The sequence below is a fragment of the Zosterops lateralis genome (genome assembly GCF_965231275.1).
Source record: "Zosterops lateralis genome assembly, chromosome: 2".
Lineage (NCBI taxonomy): Eukaryota > Metazoa > Chordata > Aves > Passeriformes > Zosteropidae > Zosterops > Zosterops lateralis.
Genome location: NC_139763.1, coordinates 71426121 through 71439685, shown reverse-complemented (window position 1 = coordinate 71439685; position 13565 = coordinate 71426121). Strand labels below are relative to the sequence as shown.

Here is a 13565-nt window from a genome sequence, read left to right as displayed (position 1 = left end):
TTCCAGTTTGCACTGTTTTCTTAACACAATGCTCTGTCAAGGGTAAATACTCTACAGGCAATAATCTTAGGAATATTTCTTAACCAAATAATGCTTAGAATTATGTTTGGGTTTAGAATACTCACCTAAAACCTATGTGTCTTTAATTGCTGTGTCTGTAATTTTTTTTGTTATATGTCTTTACTATTATTCTACTAGGATTTGGAAGTAGCTCTGCCTTTGGAAGTAGTGGCACAGGAGCGTCATCTTTTGGGTTTGGAACTACAAGTAAACCATCAGGAAGTCTAAGTGCAGGTTGGTTTGTTTCTTTTGAATTCAAAAATCAAGTTTATCTTAAAGCAAGTGTTATAATTAAACTGCTGTGCTCACTCCATGAAATTGATTGCTTAAAGTTGCACATGTATATCACTCTTTACATAATATTTACTTGCTAGAGACACATTTTCTGATAAGTTTTTGGGTTCTGTTAAAGGTCTCCTATGTAGACAGTACTGAGTGAGCATTAATGTTTCCCATTTCATGGTATCTGTCTAGTTAGGAGTGGGAGCAGGAGATCAGATGCAGCCTCAGACATACTCAGTTGTCACTTGAATGCATTGGTGTCAGTTGCTGATTGAAATTAGTGTATAAATTAGTGACAAATATACTAGTAATTCGACTTACTGTATTTAAAAATAAAGTTAAAATTGTTTTGTGGAGGCCCAGGGGTTTCCTTAAAAAAGGTATAACTGCTTACTCTATTTGAATAGTAAGTTATATGTATTGTATCTCTGTATATATTCATAATTCATTATATTAACTACTTGGAAAACATTTTTGTGGCAATTGAACTACACAGTACTCATTTAGCTATTTTGCTTTCATTTTTTTTGAGGGTGATAAAATTATGTTATTGCACCTTAATTCAGAAGTCTGAAATATAGTTGGCATCTCTATTTACCTTTTAAATAGGAATAATAACTTACTACACTATTACTAAGCAAACAGCTTCTATAGTCTGTCTTGCAATCCTTTCTAATGGCACACTGAAGGAGGATCAAGTCCCAAGAAAATTGTTTGATCAACTGCTATTAGAAGAAAACAGCATTTTGCTGGTATTTACTAGGAAGTGCTGTGATATTTATCCTGGTTTCTCCTTGGTTAGCAACGAGTTGTTAGGCCTGTAAAGGACTTTAAGCTTTGCATTATAAGGTGGAAATGGCTCACTAAGTTGGCTGTGTAAGTTTCATGAATGTTAATAACCTATTACATTCTTGAATGGAATTCTACAGTGTCTGGTGTCCAAGCATCAACCTTCTTTTACTTAGTTGTTCATGAGAAACAATTGGAAGACTTACGTTGCTTATGTTTTTATCTTGTAGCCCATTGTTCTTGACTCTGTATTAAATAATACTGCAACATTTAAAGCTGCCAGGTTACAAAGTTAATAATTATTTTTAAATACATTAAAAATAGTATTAGGAAACTACTTGTATGTATCAGTTGTCCATCACTAAGGAAGTATCAAGCCTAAGTAAATAAGAAATCTATCTTGGCTATGTTGGTGGTATGCAGAGGCAATTTAGATACAATTTCCCTCAAACCAGGCTTTGTCATGGAGTCAGTGCCATCAGTCTCTTGCAAGTGAGGGAGTTGCACTCCCAATAAAATGAAGATTTTCATGTATCTCAAGAATCTCAACTATAACAAGTAGCTGAATAAAAACAGATGAGATGCAATTTCCATCATTTTATGCTTGGAAAATCAGGTGGTCATGAAATCCTCATCTAGACTGGGATTATAGAATAGAAACTGCTATTAAAAATTCAGTAGCCCAGAAATACACTAACTTTTACCTTTTATATCCAAAACCTTATGTCATATCATCTGGATTGCATATGATCTTTAATTTTATTGAGGGTGTATAAATGTGTTTGAATGATACCTGAGGCTAGCTAGGTTATATATACTTTTTTAAAATTTATTGTGTTCTGTTTTGTAGGTATTGTTTACAGGATCCTGAAAGCATATTCTGGTTTATGTTATGGTATAATGGTTGTATCTTGTTTCTGAATCTATTTTTTTGAAAAAGCTAGGAAAGTGGGGTGAATGTGGATTATGGAATTCTCTGTTGTTGCTGCTTCTTGGATTTAGATAGGAGCAGTTAAGTATTTTTCCAGACTGATGTGTCTGGGAACACTAGGTAAGAGTGTATTCCAGCACACACTGTTCCAGGCTGCATAGGCTGTCCCAGCTTTCCTCCACAGATTTTCCATTAGTTTGATCTTACCTTAAAACTAAAATTATAGATCCCCAAATTGGTTCTGTCAAGTGTTTGATTTTAATGAGTTAAGTTGAATTGCTTTAAAAGATGTGAAAATGTTTGTAGTGGCATTATTGCTCTTCTCAGTTTCAGTTTGTGCATTTGAGGAGAAAATTCTGAGTCCTCTGTTAGTCTTTGACCATCTTTTAATAGTAAATTTGGCTTGGCCCAGGAATAGTTGTTGTGTTCATCAGTAGATGAAAAGCAGAGCAGCTTCAGTCTCCTTGCAGTTTCTTTAGTGGACATAGTTGTGAGATGGAACAGTGTCTCAGGTATCTTCTGAAACACACAGAGATACTGTGGAGAGCTGTATCCAGAAGAAGTCCCATTTAATTCCTACTCTTACTCATTTAATGGGCAACCAAAAAGGCTGATGTTAGTGGGCTATTGTAAAGGGCATTAAGACTCACAAAGTAGTAGGAAAAGAAAAAAAACACCATTGAAGCAAAAAGAATTTGCTTTATAATTTAATAAAATGTAAAGAGGAAGGAGAGTGTACAGACACATTTTTATGAAAACAGATGCTAAATATACTTTGAAGATCTGAGTTGAAAATTATTGTTGAAGACTTATTTTTATTGAAAAATTGCAACCTCAGTAAATGAGATAAGAAACATTCAAGTGGATCATGGCTGGATGGACTCATACTGCTGAAAAACAGACCTTAATACAATCCATGAGCAGCTTTTAGATAGAGAGGCTATAATAAATCAGTTAAAGCTGTTCTTGAAATACTTTTTTTGATCTAGAGCACCCACTGTGGTCTGGGGGATGAAAGCAGGAATAGATTGCTGTCTGAGGAACTGGTGTTTCTCCCTGTAGTATTAAAATTACCAAAAAAAAAAAAAAAAAAAAAAAAAAAAAGCTGTTATGGGGATGTATGCAATTCATCTTTGGCTTACCGAGCTAAAGGCCGATGGAAGCAGAGGTGCACAAGCCCAGTGAATAAAGTGCAATCTTAATGTCCTTCAGGGAGATGTAAAGGCTGTGTCCTTGAAGGGCAGGTTGTCATTTACTTTCTGAAAATCACTGTTCACACATAAATAATGCTAGTTTCGGCAAGGACATTGGTGATCACATGTACCTAGGATTCAAGACTTTGTGAGTCTTCCCTCTAAACTGAGCTATTCTGTGACCTGATTGTCTTTTCTTGCAACAGGAATAAGACTCAGTGTATACCTTGTTTAAGTTTTTTATCTTGAAGATTTTTCATTTGAGTGTTCAGCTTTAGAGTTTGGTTTCCTTCTAAGAAAACTTGATACTTTGGCCTTGTTATGCTGCCATGATTGGAGAAACCCAAATATATGAATTTCATGTCTGCCTTTCTATACTTTTATGGCTGCCCTTAATGTCACTTCCAACATGACAAAAAGCTATTACTTTCCAAGTTGTATCTAAATTAACAAGCATGTTCTCAGTCTTCTATCCCATAGTTTATGCACCTATTACTGTAATATTAAATAAAGTGTACCCTGCCTTCCCTGCATGCTTCAAAATAATCCCTGCATCTAGAAGCAGCAAGGTGGAGGTGAATTTAGGAACACTTTTGCCTGCTGAACTCTCCTGACATTATAGGTGACATGCAGTTTTATTATGAATGGTATTCATGGTGTTTCCTATGGGAAGCAATGCTTGCCTGTCATCTCACATACATGAAGTAAAAAGGTAACTTTTTTCATTCATTAGACTCCCTGATACATCTTAGCTGGGATTCAGAGTTATCAGGGAAATGGAGTAACTCTTGTGTGTGTTTCACCCCTTGCATCCTAGGATGAGAGACAAATTAGCCCACAAAATTTAGACAAGACCCAAATAATGAACACTATCAGTCGCTATCATTAGTCACACTCTAGATCTGCACAACCATTACGCTTACAGTGAATCCTGCGCAGGCAACTGCGTGCTATAGGACAAAGAGTTATTGGAATGTTGATAATGAATTTTCTTGACAAGATGATGTGTGTAACCCAAATCCAGACATTGCAGGAGGAAGAGCTTCATGTTATGTTTTGAAGTAGTTCTTAATGCAGAGTGTCAGTAACAAGTGAGAGAACAGAAGACATCAGGCTTGTGAGAGCTACTTTAGGATTCTGATGAGACAAACAGTTGGGCTTTTATTTCTGTACTCCAAAAATATTTTAAGTATTGAGTTGATGATACTGATGTGACCAAAGGATTGCTTCAGCTGTGTGCTAGAGAACTAATGAAGCAATATAAAGTAACTCATAGTGAGAATATACTCTTTCTTGATTGTCAACCAATCCCATTTTTCTTATTATCTTAATTGTTTTCAGGTTTTCATATACAACTTCTATGAAGCTCTTTGTTAAAATCTGAACTTTCTCATGTCATACTTATTATTTTGTGGTCTCTTGAGACAACAAAAAGTGAAGTTATGAAGTTCTGGTTCTTATTAAGTAATCTTTGAAAAATTTCTAGCATTCTAATAGTTGCAATTATTACCTAAGTTGATTACACATAACTGATATAAATTTATAAAGGAGAGTGAAATGAGTTAGAGTTACTGTTGCTGGAAACTGTAGGGGGACTTTTTTCAACTGATCTTGTTTCACAGCTGCACCAAATGTTCCGTTTATTTACCTTGAGAGAAGAGGATGGAGGAGTTAAAATAGCACAATTTGCTCCCCCAGTCATTCCGTTTTTCCAAAGCTTTGTTTCCAAACAAAGTTTATTGGATTGTCATAAAGGATGTTTTTAAATACAGTTTGGCAAGGATTTTTTCAGCCTTTTATGCCTCACATTTAAGGTGTGGCTTGCACCATATTTGTTATAAAGACAGGCAAAGGTAGCCAAGTCAGGAGGAAGAAGGCTGAGCGCTCCAACTCCAGCTTTGCCATTTCTCTGCTGTGAGTGAAGTGAGTGGCCCATGGTCCACCTGTACCTGCTGCCTTTTCTTCCACCTTAGGAGTGCATTGCATGTTTATGCAGAGAACTTGAGGAATTACGGTTCTTCTGTTGTACAATTTCAGTGGGACTTTTGTGTGCTGCTTGTATGGAATATGGTAAATAGATTTGTGATTCAGGATATAATTGTTTGCACTTACTGAGGGTAATCTCTTATTACTGCTGCACTATCCAAGTTGCCATGGCAAATCCAAACACTCTAGCAATGTGATTCACCATTGTTGATCCAGGTTGGTAAAAAGTGTTACAACTGCTGGTAAAGTGGCTGGTGTTAAAAACTTCAAGAATAAATTTACAATCTTGATATAACTGATGTTTTAAAATATTTTTCCCTCCCCCATAAGGCTTTGGGAGCTCCACTACATCTGGGTTTAACTTCAGCAATCCTGGCATCACAGCATCAGCTGGCCTGACGTTCGGGGTGTCTAATCCTGCCTCTGCAGGCTTTGGGACAGGAGGGCAACTTCTTCAGCTGAAGAAACCTCCAGCGGGAAACAAGCGAGGGAAAAGATAGGCACCCCTTTTAGGGAGGGGGAAGTGCATCAATTTCTTCATCGGAAAAGTCTATTTTTCTAGATTGATACGTTAATGAAATTGCATCCCAGGAGATTTATAAAAATTTTGCTACTTTTCCCTAGTGAAATCATATTGAACAGCTATTTTCTTGTGAATAGAAACCCATTAATGTATTTTTATTTTGGGCCCTAGTTTTAGAAATGTTCTATACTGCATTATTATTAAAGAATCTTGTAAAATCATCTATTTAACCTAATGTTAGTAGCAGAATATTTTTTGTTAATAAGCTTTATACCATATGAATATATGCATATTTGTTTTTTTTGTACAGATAAAATATATTCTAGTACAAATACTAGAGTTCATATCTTCTGTTCCTGGATATGGCCTTTAAATCTACTTCAGGGTGTTTTTGTGTATATGGATGTAAATATATACAGTACAGTGCACACATCTGTGTGTATGTATGTGTATATATATATGTATAAAACACAGATGTTCATACCTTCCCCATAGACAGATCTCCTTTTCTTTGTGTGTTTCTCCATGTTGCCCTGTGGACCTGTGGCTTGATGTTCCTAGGAATTTCAAGAAGTGGGTCTCAGGCTGTGTCATCATTGCTTCTGTGTTTTGTTGTTTAAAACCAGCTGAAATACAGTGTTTACTATTTCATAAAGTTTGGTAGATAGTGGTTAGTAGCTGTTTTGGTTTTGTTTTGGTTTTTTTAACCTTTTTCTTGGCCCATTTAGCAGCCACCTCTAAAGAGTCTTGAGATTTGACACAGACATTTCATAGATAATGTTCGCAAACTGTTTGATTTTGTTTTTCTCCTGAGCTGAAGGGTAGGGCACTGCAGGATTTCAGCTGAAAGCTCAGGATGCCACTGAAAAGTCTGTGTGGAAGCGGGAGTGGCCAGGCTGGATGAGCCTTTCCCTGCATTTGAGGGAGATAGGATATGCTGTCCTAATGAAAACTCGAATTAAGTGTTACAAACCCAAGTTGATTCATGAGCTTCTTGTCAGCACTGCCTTAAAAGCAGTTGGGGATCTGCTTTCAAACAAGGTGCAGTGCAGTTACTTGCTGCTCAAGAACAGAGGAGGAAAATTATGTAATTTGAAGGTTAAAGTTATTGCAGCAGTAGTTTATGAATCTTACATACTGCAACATCATAGCTGCTTGTTCTGCATCTCCAATTTGGTGTGCACTAGGAATATCCAGGAAAATATCTTAAAAAGGAAATAATAGATCAACTGATTCTTTGCAAATAATGATACCAGGTTGATGTGTGAGCATGAAACTTTGGAGCCAAGTTTATTTTACGTAGACGTTTTGTCATTTGCTTTCTATTGTTGAAGTGTTACTACCATTTTGTATGTTTGAGAAGTGTCTGCATTCAGCAGTGATTGCTCTTTGACAAATGTTTGGTTTGTCACTTAATCTGATAAAATTAAGGGAAACTGAGCACAGAATTTGTCACTTTTGTACTTGTATGTTATTGCATCTTTGTGAGCAGTCGCTTAGGAAGGGATATGTGGTTTTTTTAATGTCACAGAAAAATAAAGCTTACGGTTTATTTTGATTTCAACCTGTTTTTAAACTTTTATTGGGCTGCAGTCAAAACTGTAATGTTTGTATTCCTTTGTTACTTCTTTTTTTAATAGTTAATATGTTAAACCACTGGACTCTTATAATGTATTAATTTGTGAAACTAATTCTAAATGTGTACTGTTTGTCCATATGTGCAACTTACCATTGTGCAAACAATAAAACAATAATGCTGTGATCCTTGTAATACATATTTGCCTATCCGCATTTCCTGTCGTTCTCCTATAATGTAGGAGAAACAAAAACCTCATTAGCTCATATGTAGAACTGTTCTTCCTAGAATTCATACAGTGCAGAATTGTTCTTGCTGAAGTTAGGGCCTTGATTCTGGATTGACAGTGTGGAGGGAGAGGGGGTAAAGGGAGGTATTGTATTGTGGGATTGTCTAGAATTTCTTCACAGTGCATGATATAAACGTGGATCATGGTGTAATGTAACACAGCGTTAGGAATGGCTTTGTAAATTGGGAAACAGTCAGAGCCTCCTGGGTACCTGTGCTCTGTTTCTTTTCTGGTGAAACAGCAGTTATGTCCTTAATTTAGCCTAAGTGAAAAAGTGATTATATAATAGAATAATCACACAGTAGTACAAACTAAAGTCAAAATGGGATTATATTCCCAGACTATTACTTGAGTGGTTGAATTTAGCCATGATTTTTGAGGATCAGCACTGTAGACACTGTTTCAAATTGTTTTTCCCTCCAATTTAAAGATGTGTTAATATGATCAGAGTGTAAAATACAAGTCCATTCAAGGTGTGACTTGGTTTTCTACAAAGCAGGTTAAGAAGCTGACCTATATTTAAACACCATGAAATTAAATCAAGTCCAGATTATCTATTCTGTAAAGAAAGAAAAGGCTGGTCTGGAAGAAGGTTCAAGTCCACGTGTAAGACATGATTTTCTGTTAGTTTGTACCTTGTTGTACAGCTGTAGTATAAACTTCTGTATGTGACCTCTTTCTTTTACTAGAAGTAACTTGTTTTTCCTTCAGCGTTCTCCATACAATGAAGACAGCAGGAGAAGGGAAGGAGCTATGCCTTAGATTGCTTGGGTCAGGAGCCTCTTTCTGATCCAGACCTTTGTTTGTGCGCTCATATGTCTCTGTTTCTGTCAAATCAGTTAGGTAGATAAACCACTTACCTACTTCTTTCCTGTGGATTGTGAGGGAGGAGATTGAAATAAGTTGAGTGGGTCAGAGTTTATGCATCTTCCTCGCCACAAAAAATCCAAATTCAGCTACACTCCCTCCATCTACATATTCCTAATATAATTGCATTTTGGATCATGATTGCATTTATAGCATTTTTTTTTTAATTGAAATAAGGTTCAGGAATACAGCTTTAGTGGCCTTCCTCTTTGATGTCAGTGGTAACTCTTTAGTTGTTTCCACTCCCCCACTCATGAGGACAGTAGAAATAATGCAGTCATTCATGTCAGCTCAGTTATGTTACTGGTTAGACTTGGAATGTCTCAGCAGAAGTAGCACCTTGTAGATTCTTAATGAGAAATTAAGAGTATTTATCAGTATCATAGAGCATAAATGCCTTGTGCTCTATAAAAAGTTTGTTTCCCTAAAACTTTTTCAAGTTTGAAAGAATGAAGAACTATAAGCAGAAATTTCCATCAATAAATTACATAGTTTTGGGAGTAACCGCTGGGATTGTTCTGTCAGGCTATTTCTCTCTTTCCTCTCATTAAGTACCTTCCAGCACTGTGGCTGCTCTCTCCAGACATTGATGGACGGTTAAGGTATCATGATCATTGACTGGTATGGATTCTCACGGAAATGGGCGCCTGGGTTTGGGGAGGGCCATGACATAGAGTTGATGCCATCAGCAGCTCTGCAAGAGTGCGGTTACCCACTGCAGCAGTGTCCATGGACGTGCCATCTCCATTCAACCAGGCTGGTAGGTTCCTTAAAAGGAGGTTGGAGGTGTGACAGGGGTGAAGTGTGGGGAGAGGTGAGGGGATGTCAGGCACAAGGCTTACTGCTGTGAATGGGACAACTTGTTTTAATTCAGTTCAGGATCATTTCTTCTGAGCTCGATGTTGAATGTTCATCAGGTGGGACGAGGCCGCCAGTTACCTACTGCCACTACAGGACCCTTGTGGGAGTAGCTGACGTGCAGCATGTGCAGTGAAATGGTCAGTGACCTGCCATGCCACTGAGAGAGATGCAAGTCTCTAGGGCTGCATGGAATTCACTCAAGGATATTGCAAGAGCTGGTGGAAGAACTGGCTGAGCTACTTTCAATCATTTACCAGTGGTGCTGGCAAACCAGGGAGGTAGTGGCTGACTGGAGTTCAGCAAATGGGACACGTGTCTGCAAAAAGGGTCAGGAGGAAGATCCAAGGAACTACAGGCCTGTCAGCCTGACCTCAGTGTTGGGGAAGGTCATGGAGCAAATCATCTTCAATGCCATCATGTGGCATGTGCAGGCCAACCAAGGGATCAGGCACAGCCAGCAGGGGGTTGTGAAGGATGGGTCCTGCTTGACCAACTTGATCTGTGACAAGGTGACAAGTTTAGTGGATGAGGGAAAGGTTGTGTATGTTTTCTACTTGGACTGTTTAAAGCCTTTGACACGTTCTCCCACCGTGTCCTTCTGGAGAAGCTGGTTACACATGGCTTGGACAGGTGCATTTGTATCAGTAGTAGTGTTGCCAGCAAGACCAGGGCAGTGATCATCTCCCTGTCCTGGGCACTGGTGAGGCCACACCTCAAATCCTGTGGTCAGTTCTGGGCCCCTCCCTGCAGGAAAGACATTGAGGGGCTGGAGCGTGTCCAGAGAAGGGCAACGGAGCTGGGGAAGGGTCTGGGGCACAAGTCCTTTGAGGAGCAGCTGAGGGAGCTGGGGGTGTTTAGCCTGGAGAAAAGGAGGCTCAGGGGGCACCTCATCACTCTACAACTACCTGAGAGTGTAGCCAGGTGGGGGTCAGGCTCTTCTGCCAGGTAACAAGTGACAGGACAAGAGGAGATGACCTCAGGTTGTCCTAGGGCAGGTTTAGTTTGGATATTAGGGAAAAATTCTTCACTGAAAGGTTTGTCAAGCACTGGAACAGGCTGCCCAGAAAAATGGTGGAGTCAGTATCCTTGGAAGGGTTTAGAAACAACGCGGGCTTGGTGCTTAGGGACATGGGCTAGTGGTGAACATGGTCATGCTAGGTTAATGGTTGGACTTGATGTTTTCAATCTAATTCTGTGACAAGGTATGTCACCTTTTGCTTCCTTGTTAAAATTTTCTGACACACTTTTTTTTAAGGTGGTAGAATTTTGTTGAACTTCAATATTTGAACAATCCTTCTGACCCATTTGCCTCCTGTTGCTAGGAGATTGATTACTTAATGCTTTTTTCACTCCTCCTGAGGAGTTTTAATCTTTATAACCCATAGGTGCTGTTAAATGCCACAGCAAACAGGTGAGTAGCCTGCGTGTTTCATTAGCTTTGTTTTCTGTATTCCTCACTCTTTAGAAGTAAGGGAATTCTATATTATTATGAACAGGTTATGATTAAGTTTGGAAGCTTCTACAAACTAGAAGAGCTTCTGGTTTGATTTTACTTTTGTTTGAGTACAGATCAGCCCCCACCAGGATAATTGGGTCATTTCTGTTGAACAGCTGTATGGAAAACTTGGAATACATACTCCTGTCCTAAATAGGTCAATAGCTAAAGAGGCAAAAGATATTTGTTTGTTTAATTAATGTTTCCCAGACTGATGGATTTCTCTTTTTTTCTTTTCTCTTTAATGCAGGGATCACTGTACGGCGTGTGCTTGGGTACCAGCGGGACAGCAGCTTATTAGAAAGCCGTGTAATTGCATCCAAAATAAAGTTCTGATTAGAAGCTGGCATATAGCTCCTGGGCAAAAAATCCCTTGCTGGCTCTGTGCATTTAATATGGCACTTTGTGGTAACAGGATATACTTCTGGGCCACAAAAGAAAGCTAGGAGGATGAGGTTTTGATCAATCCCTGTACTAAAACAGGAAAAAAGCACTTGATGAATATTCAAAGTCAAAGATTCAAAATCAAACTTTATTATATGAAACTTGAAAAACACCATGTACTCTTATTAAGAGGAGAAGGGGATAAATTCTCATTAAAAAAAAAAAAAAGGGTGGCAGGCAGCTTGAGTAGACTTCAAATTGAGTGAAACCTTGGGGAAAAAAGTATACACAAGCTGTGTAGAGTTGGGTAGTCTGTTAACTCCATGGTTAAGTACCTCAGTAGTAGCTACCCTAAAGTGAAAAAACACCCAGACCTCATCCTTTTAACAATGTTTGTATTCCTTGGCTCTTTGAGCTATCCTTATTTCTTTATTAACATACACATAAAGGGAATTTAACCTTTGAGCATATTCACTGTGGTTCTGTCTGGAGATAAAGTAAGATAGATATGATAAAGATGTCCTTACTGGAAAAAAACTCCATCTTTCAAAATGAAGTTTGGAATGCTAAATGGAAGCAATGGCAGCAAGCAGTTAGTCCTTAGTAGTGTGAGGACATCTCTCCATCTCTGCTGGAGACCACTTGTTTTGTGACAATGTGTGCAGGAGTGATGGTGTCTCTTACCACTATGCTGCCTTTGTTTGGTACAGCTGTGTGTGGCACAGCTCCTTTAACAACTACAGGGGTTCTAATTTAGCACTGGATCAAACCAAGTGAATGGACAGAAGCGATCGTGAAGGAAGATGCCAGCCTTAATGCCATGGAAATGAGTCTTAGTAATGCACATTATATCAGTCTCAAATAGAAATTGTCTTTTATCTTATTTTGTTTAGTTGCTGACTAAGGAGCAGGCAGATGTTCACATACCTGCAGCAGCCAAACCAGAAGCAAGCCTTATTCCCAGGGACAGGGAGACCTTTGGCTGCTAACTAAGATTGTGTGGTATGGACCACAGAGCAAAACTCTTGCCTGATCCCATGGCAGCAAAGAGAAGTTGATGCTGAACACTGCTCTGAGACCAAAGAGGGAAGGCTTTTAAACATTGCTTATGTTGGCTTTGGATGTGATGATGCTGTCAGTGCCAATAGCAACCTCACAATGGTATTAGGGATGTGAAAAAGAGACTGGAACTACAGAAAGACTGTGGCAGCTTGTTGAAATTTAATTTCTGTGGTGGAGATACAGGTCTAATACAAAAGGGTATTAGCTTCAATTTATAATTTATTAGCAAAAATATTTAGCTAGAAATGCTCCTCTGAGTAATTTGTCATTTTACACTTGAGAATTGTCACCTTCATCATCACCTCTCCCCCATGACTTATTTCTAGTGCTGCAGCAGCTGATGCTGCTTGTTCTGTCATGGTGATATCCACGTTGGGGTGGCATCAGGGCTTGCCAGCCTTTGGAGCTGCTGGAAAATACAGGAGCAGAAGGGATATAGAGGTAAGATCCTGGTCTCAGGTAGATGGATGGTGATACACCAGTCCACCAGTGACAGAAATAGTAACATAGAAAAAAATGCTGCTGCAGAGTGCTGGATGTATCCTTTAAAGTTAGCCCTTGGAAGTGGAGGGAAGGGCAAAATTTCAAAGCCTCTGCCAAGCTAAATAATTGTCAAGTAAAATAGAAATGATTCAAGCAAATACAGTCTTCTTTACTTCTTTTCAAAGCAGTATATAAAATGTCCTGATCTAGAAAATATTCTTATAAATATTGTTAACTTTCCACAACAAGTTGCTGCTTCTTGTCTGTCTGCAGTAATAATCCCTATATAAATACCCAAAATGCAAATTTAGCTGCACTAAGTCCTGTTGAGGTGTACTATGAAAAGAAGCAGTTTTTTTCTTGCTGGAACCTTACCAATTTCACTGCACAGGCACAAAGTGCAATAAAAGGCAACAGCTGCAGAGTGATGCTACCTCCACTATATGGTGCCCAAACCACTATGGCATTAGGAGGTGAAGAACAGTAAATTTCTGGTTTTAAATATCCTTAAATATCCTTTTCTCTTCCTGCATTTGATAAAATGCTCATGTTTTGTGCTCTGCATGGTATAAACTGAAGTGCAAATGTGGAAAATTCCTGTACTTTCCTGGGCTTTTCTTTTTTTAGTTTAAATAACTTTTTAATAACGATGCTTTGTCAAATTGGCCCACCTCATTGTGAGGGCAGATGGTGGGATGATGGATTTAGTCCACGAGTAATTCTTCCTCTGTTTTTTGTATGAGGAGTGGAAAAAAAAATACTAAAATTCTTTCCTTTTCTTGCT

General features: G+C 38.5%; 1 protein-coding gene across 3 annotated transcripts in view; it reads left to right on the top strand.

Annotated features, from left to right (window-relative positions):
* Positions 1–7520, top strand: part of NUP58 (nucleoporin 58) — a 36356-nt gene extending 28836 nt beyond the window's left edge. For all 3 annotated transcript variants that reach the window (XM_083855717.1, XM_083855718.1, XM_083855716.1), the window contains exons 15-16: positions 199–294; positions 5572–7520. In XM_083855717.1, the coding sequence (XP_083711843.1) occupies positions 199–294; positions 5572–5741 (266 nt within the window). In that variant the 3' untranslated portion in view covers positions 5742–7520. The remainder of the gene's footprint in view (positions 1–198; positions 295–5571) is intronic.
* Positions 7521–13565: the final 6045 nt, after the last annotated feature.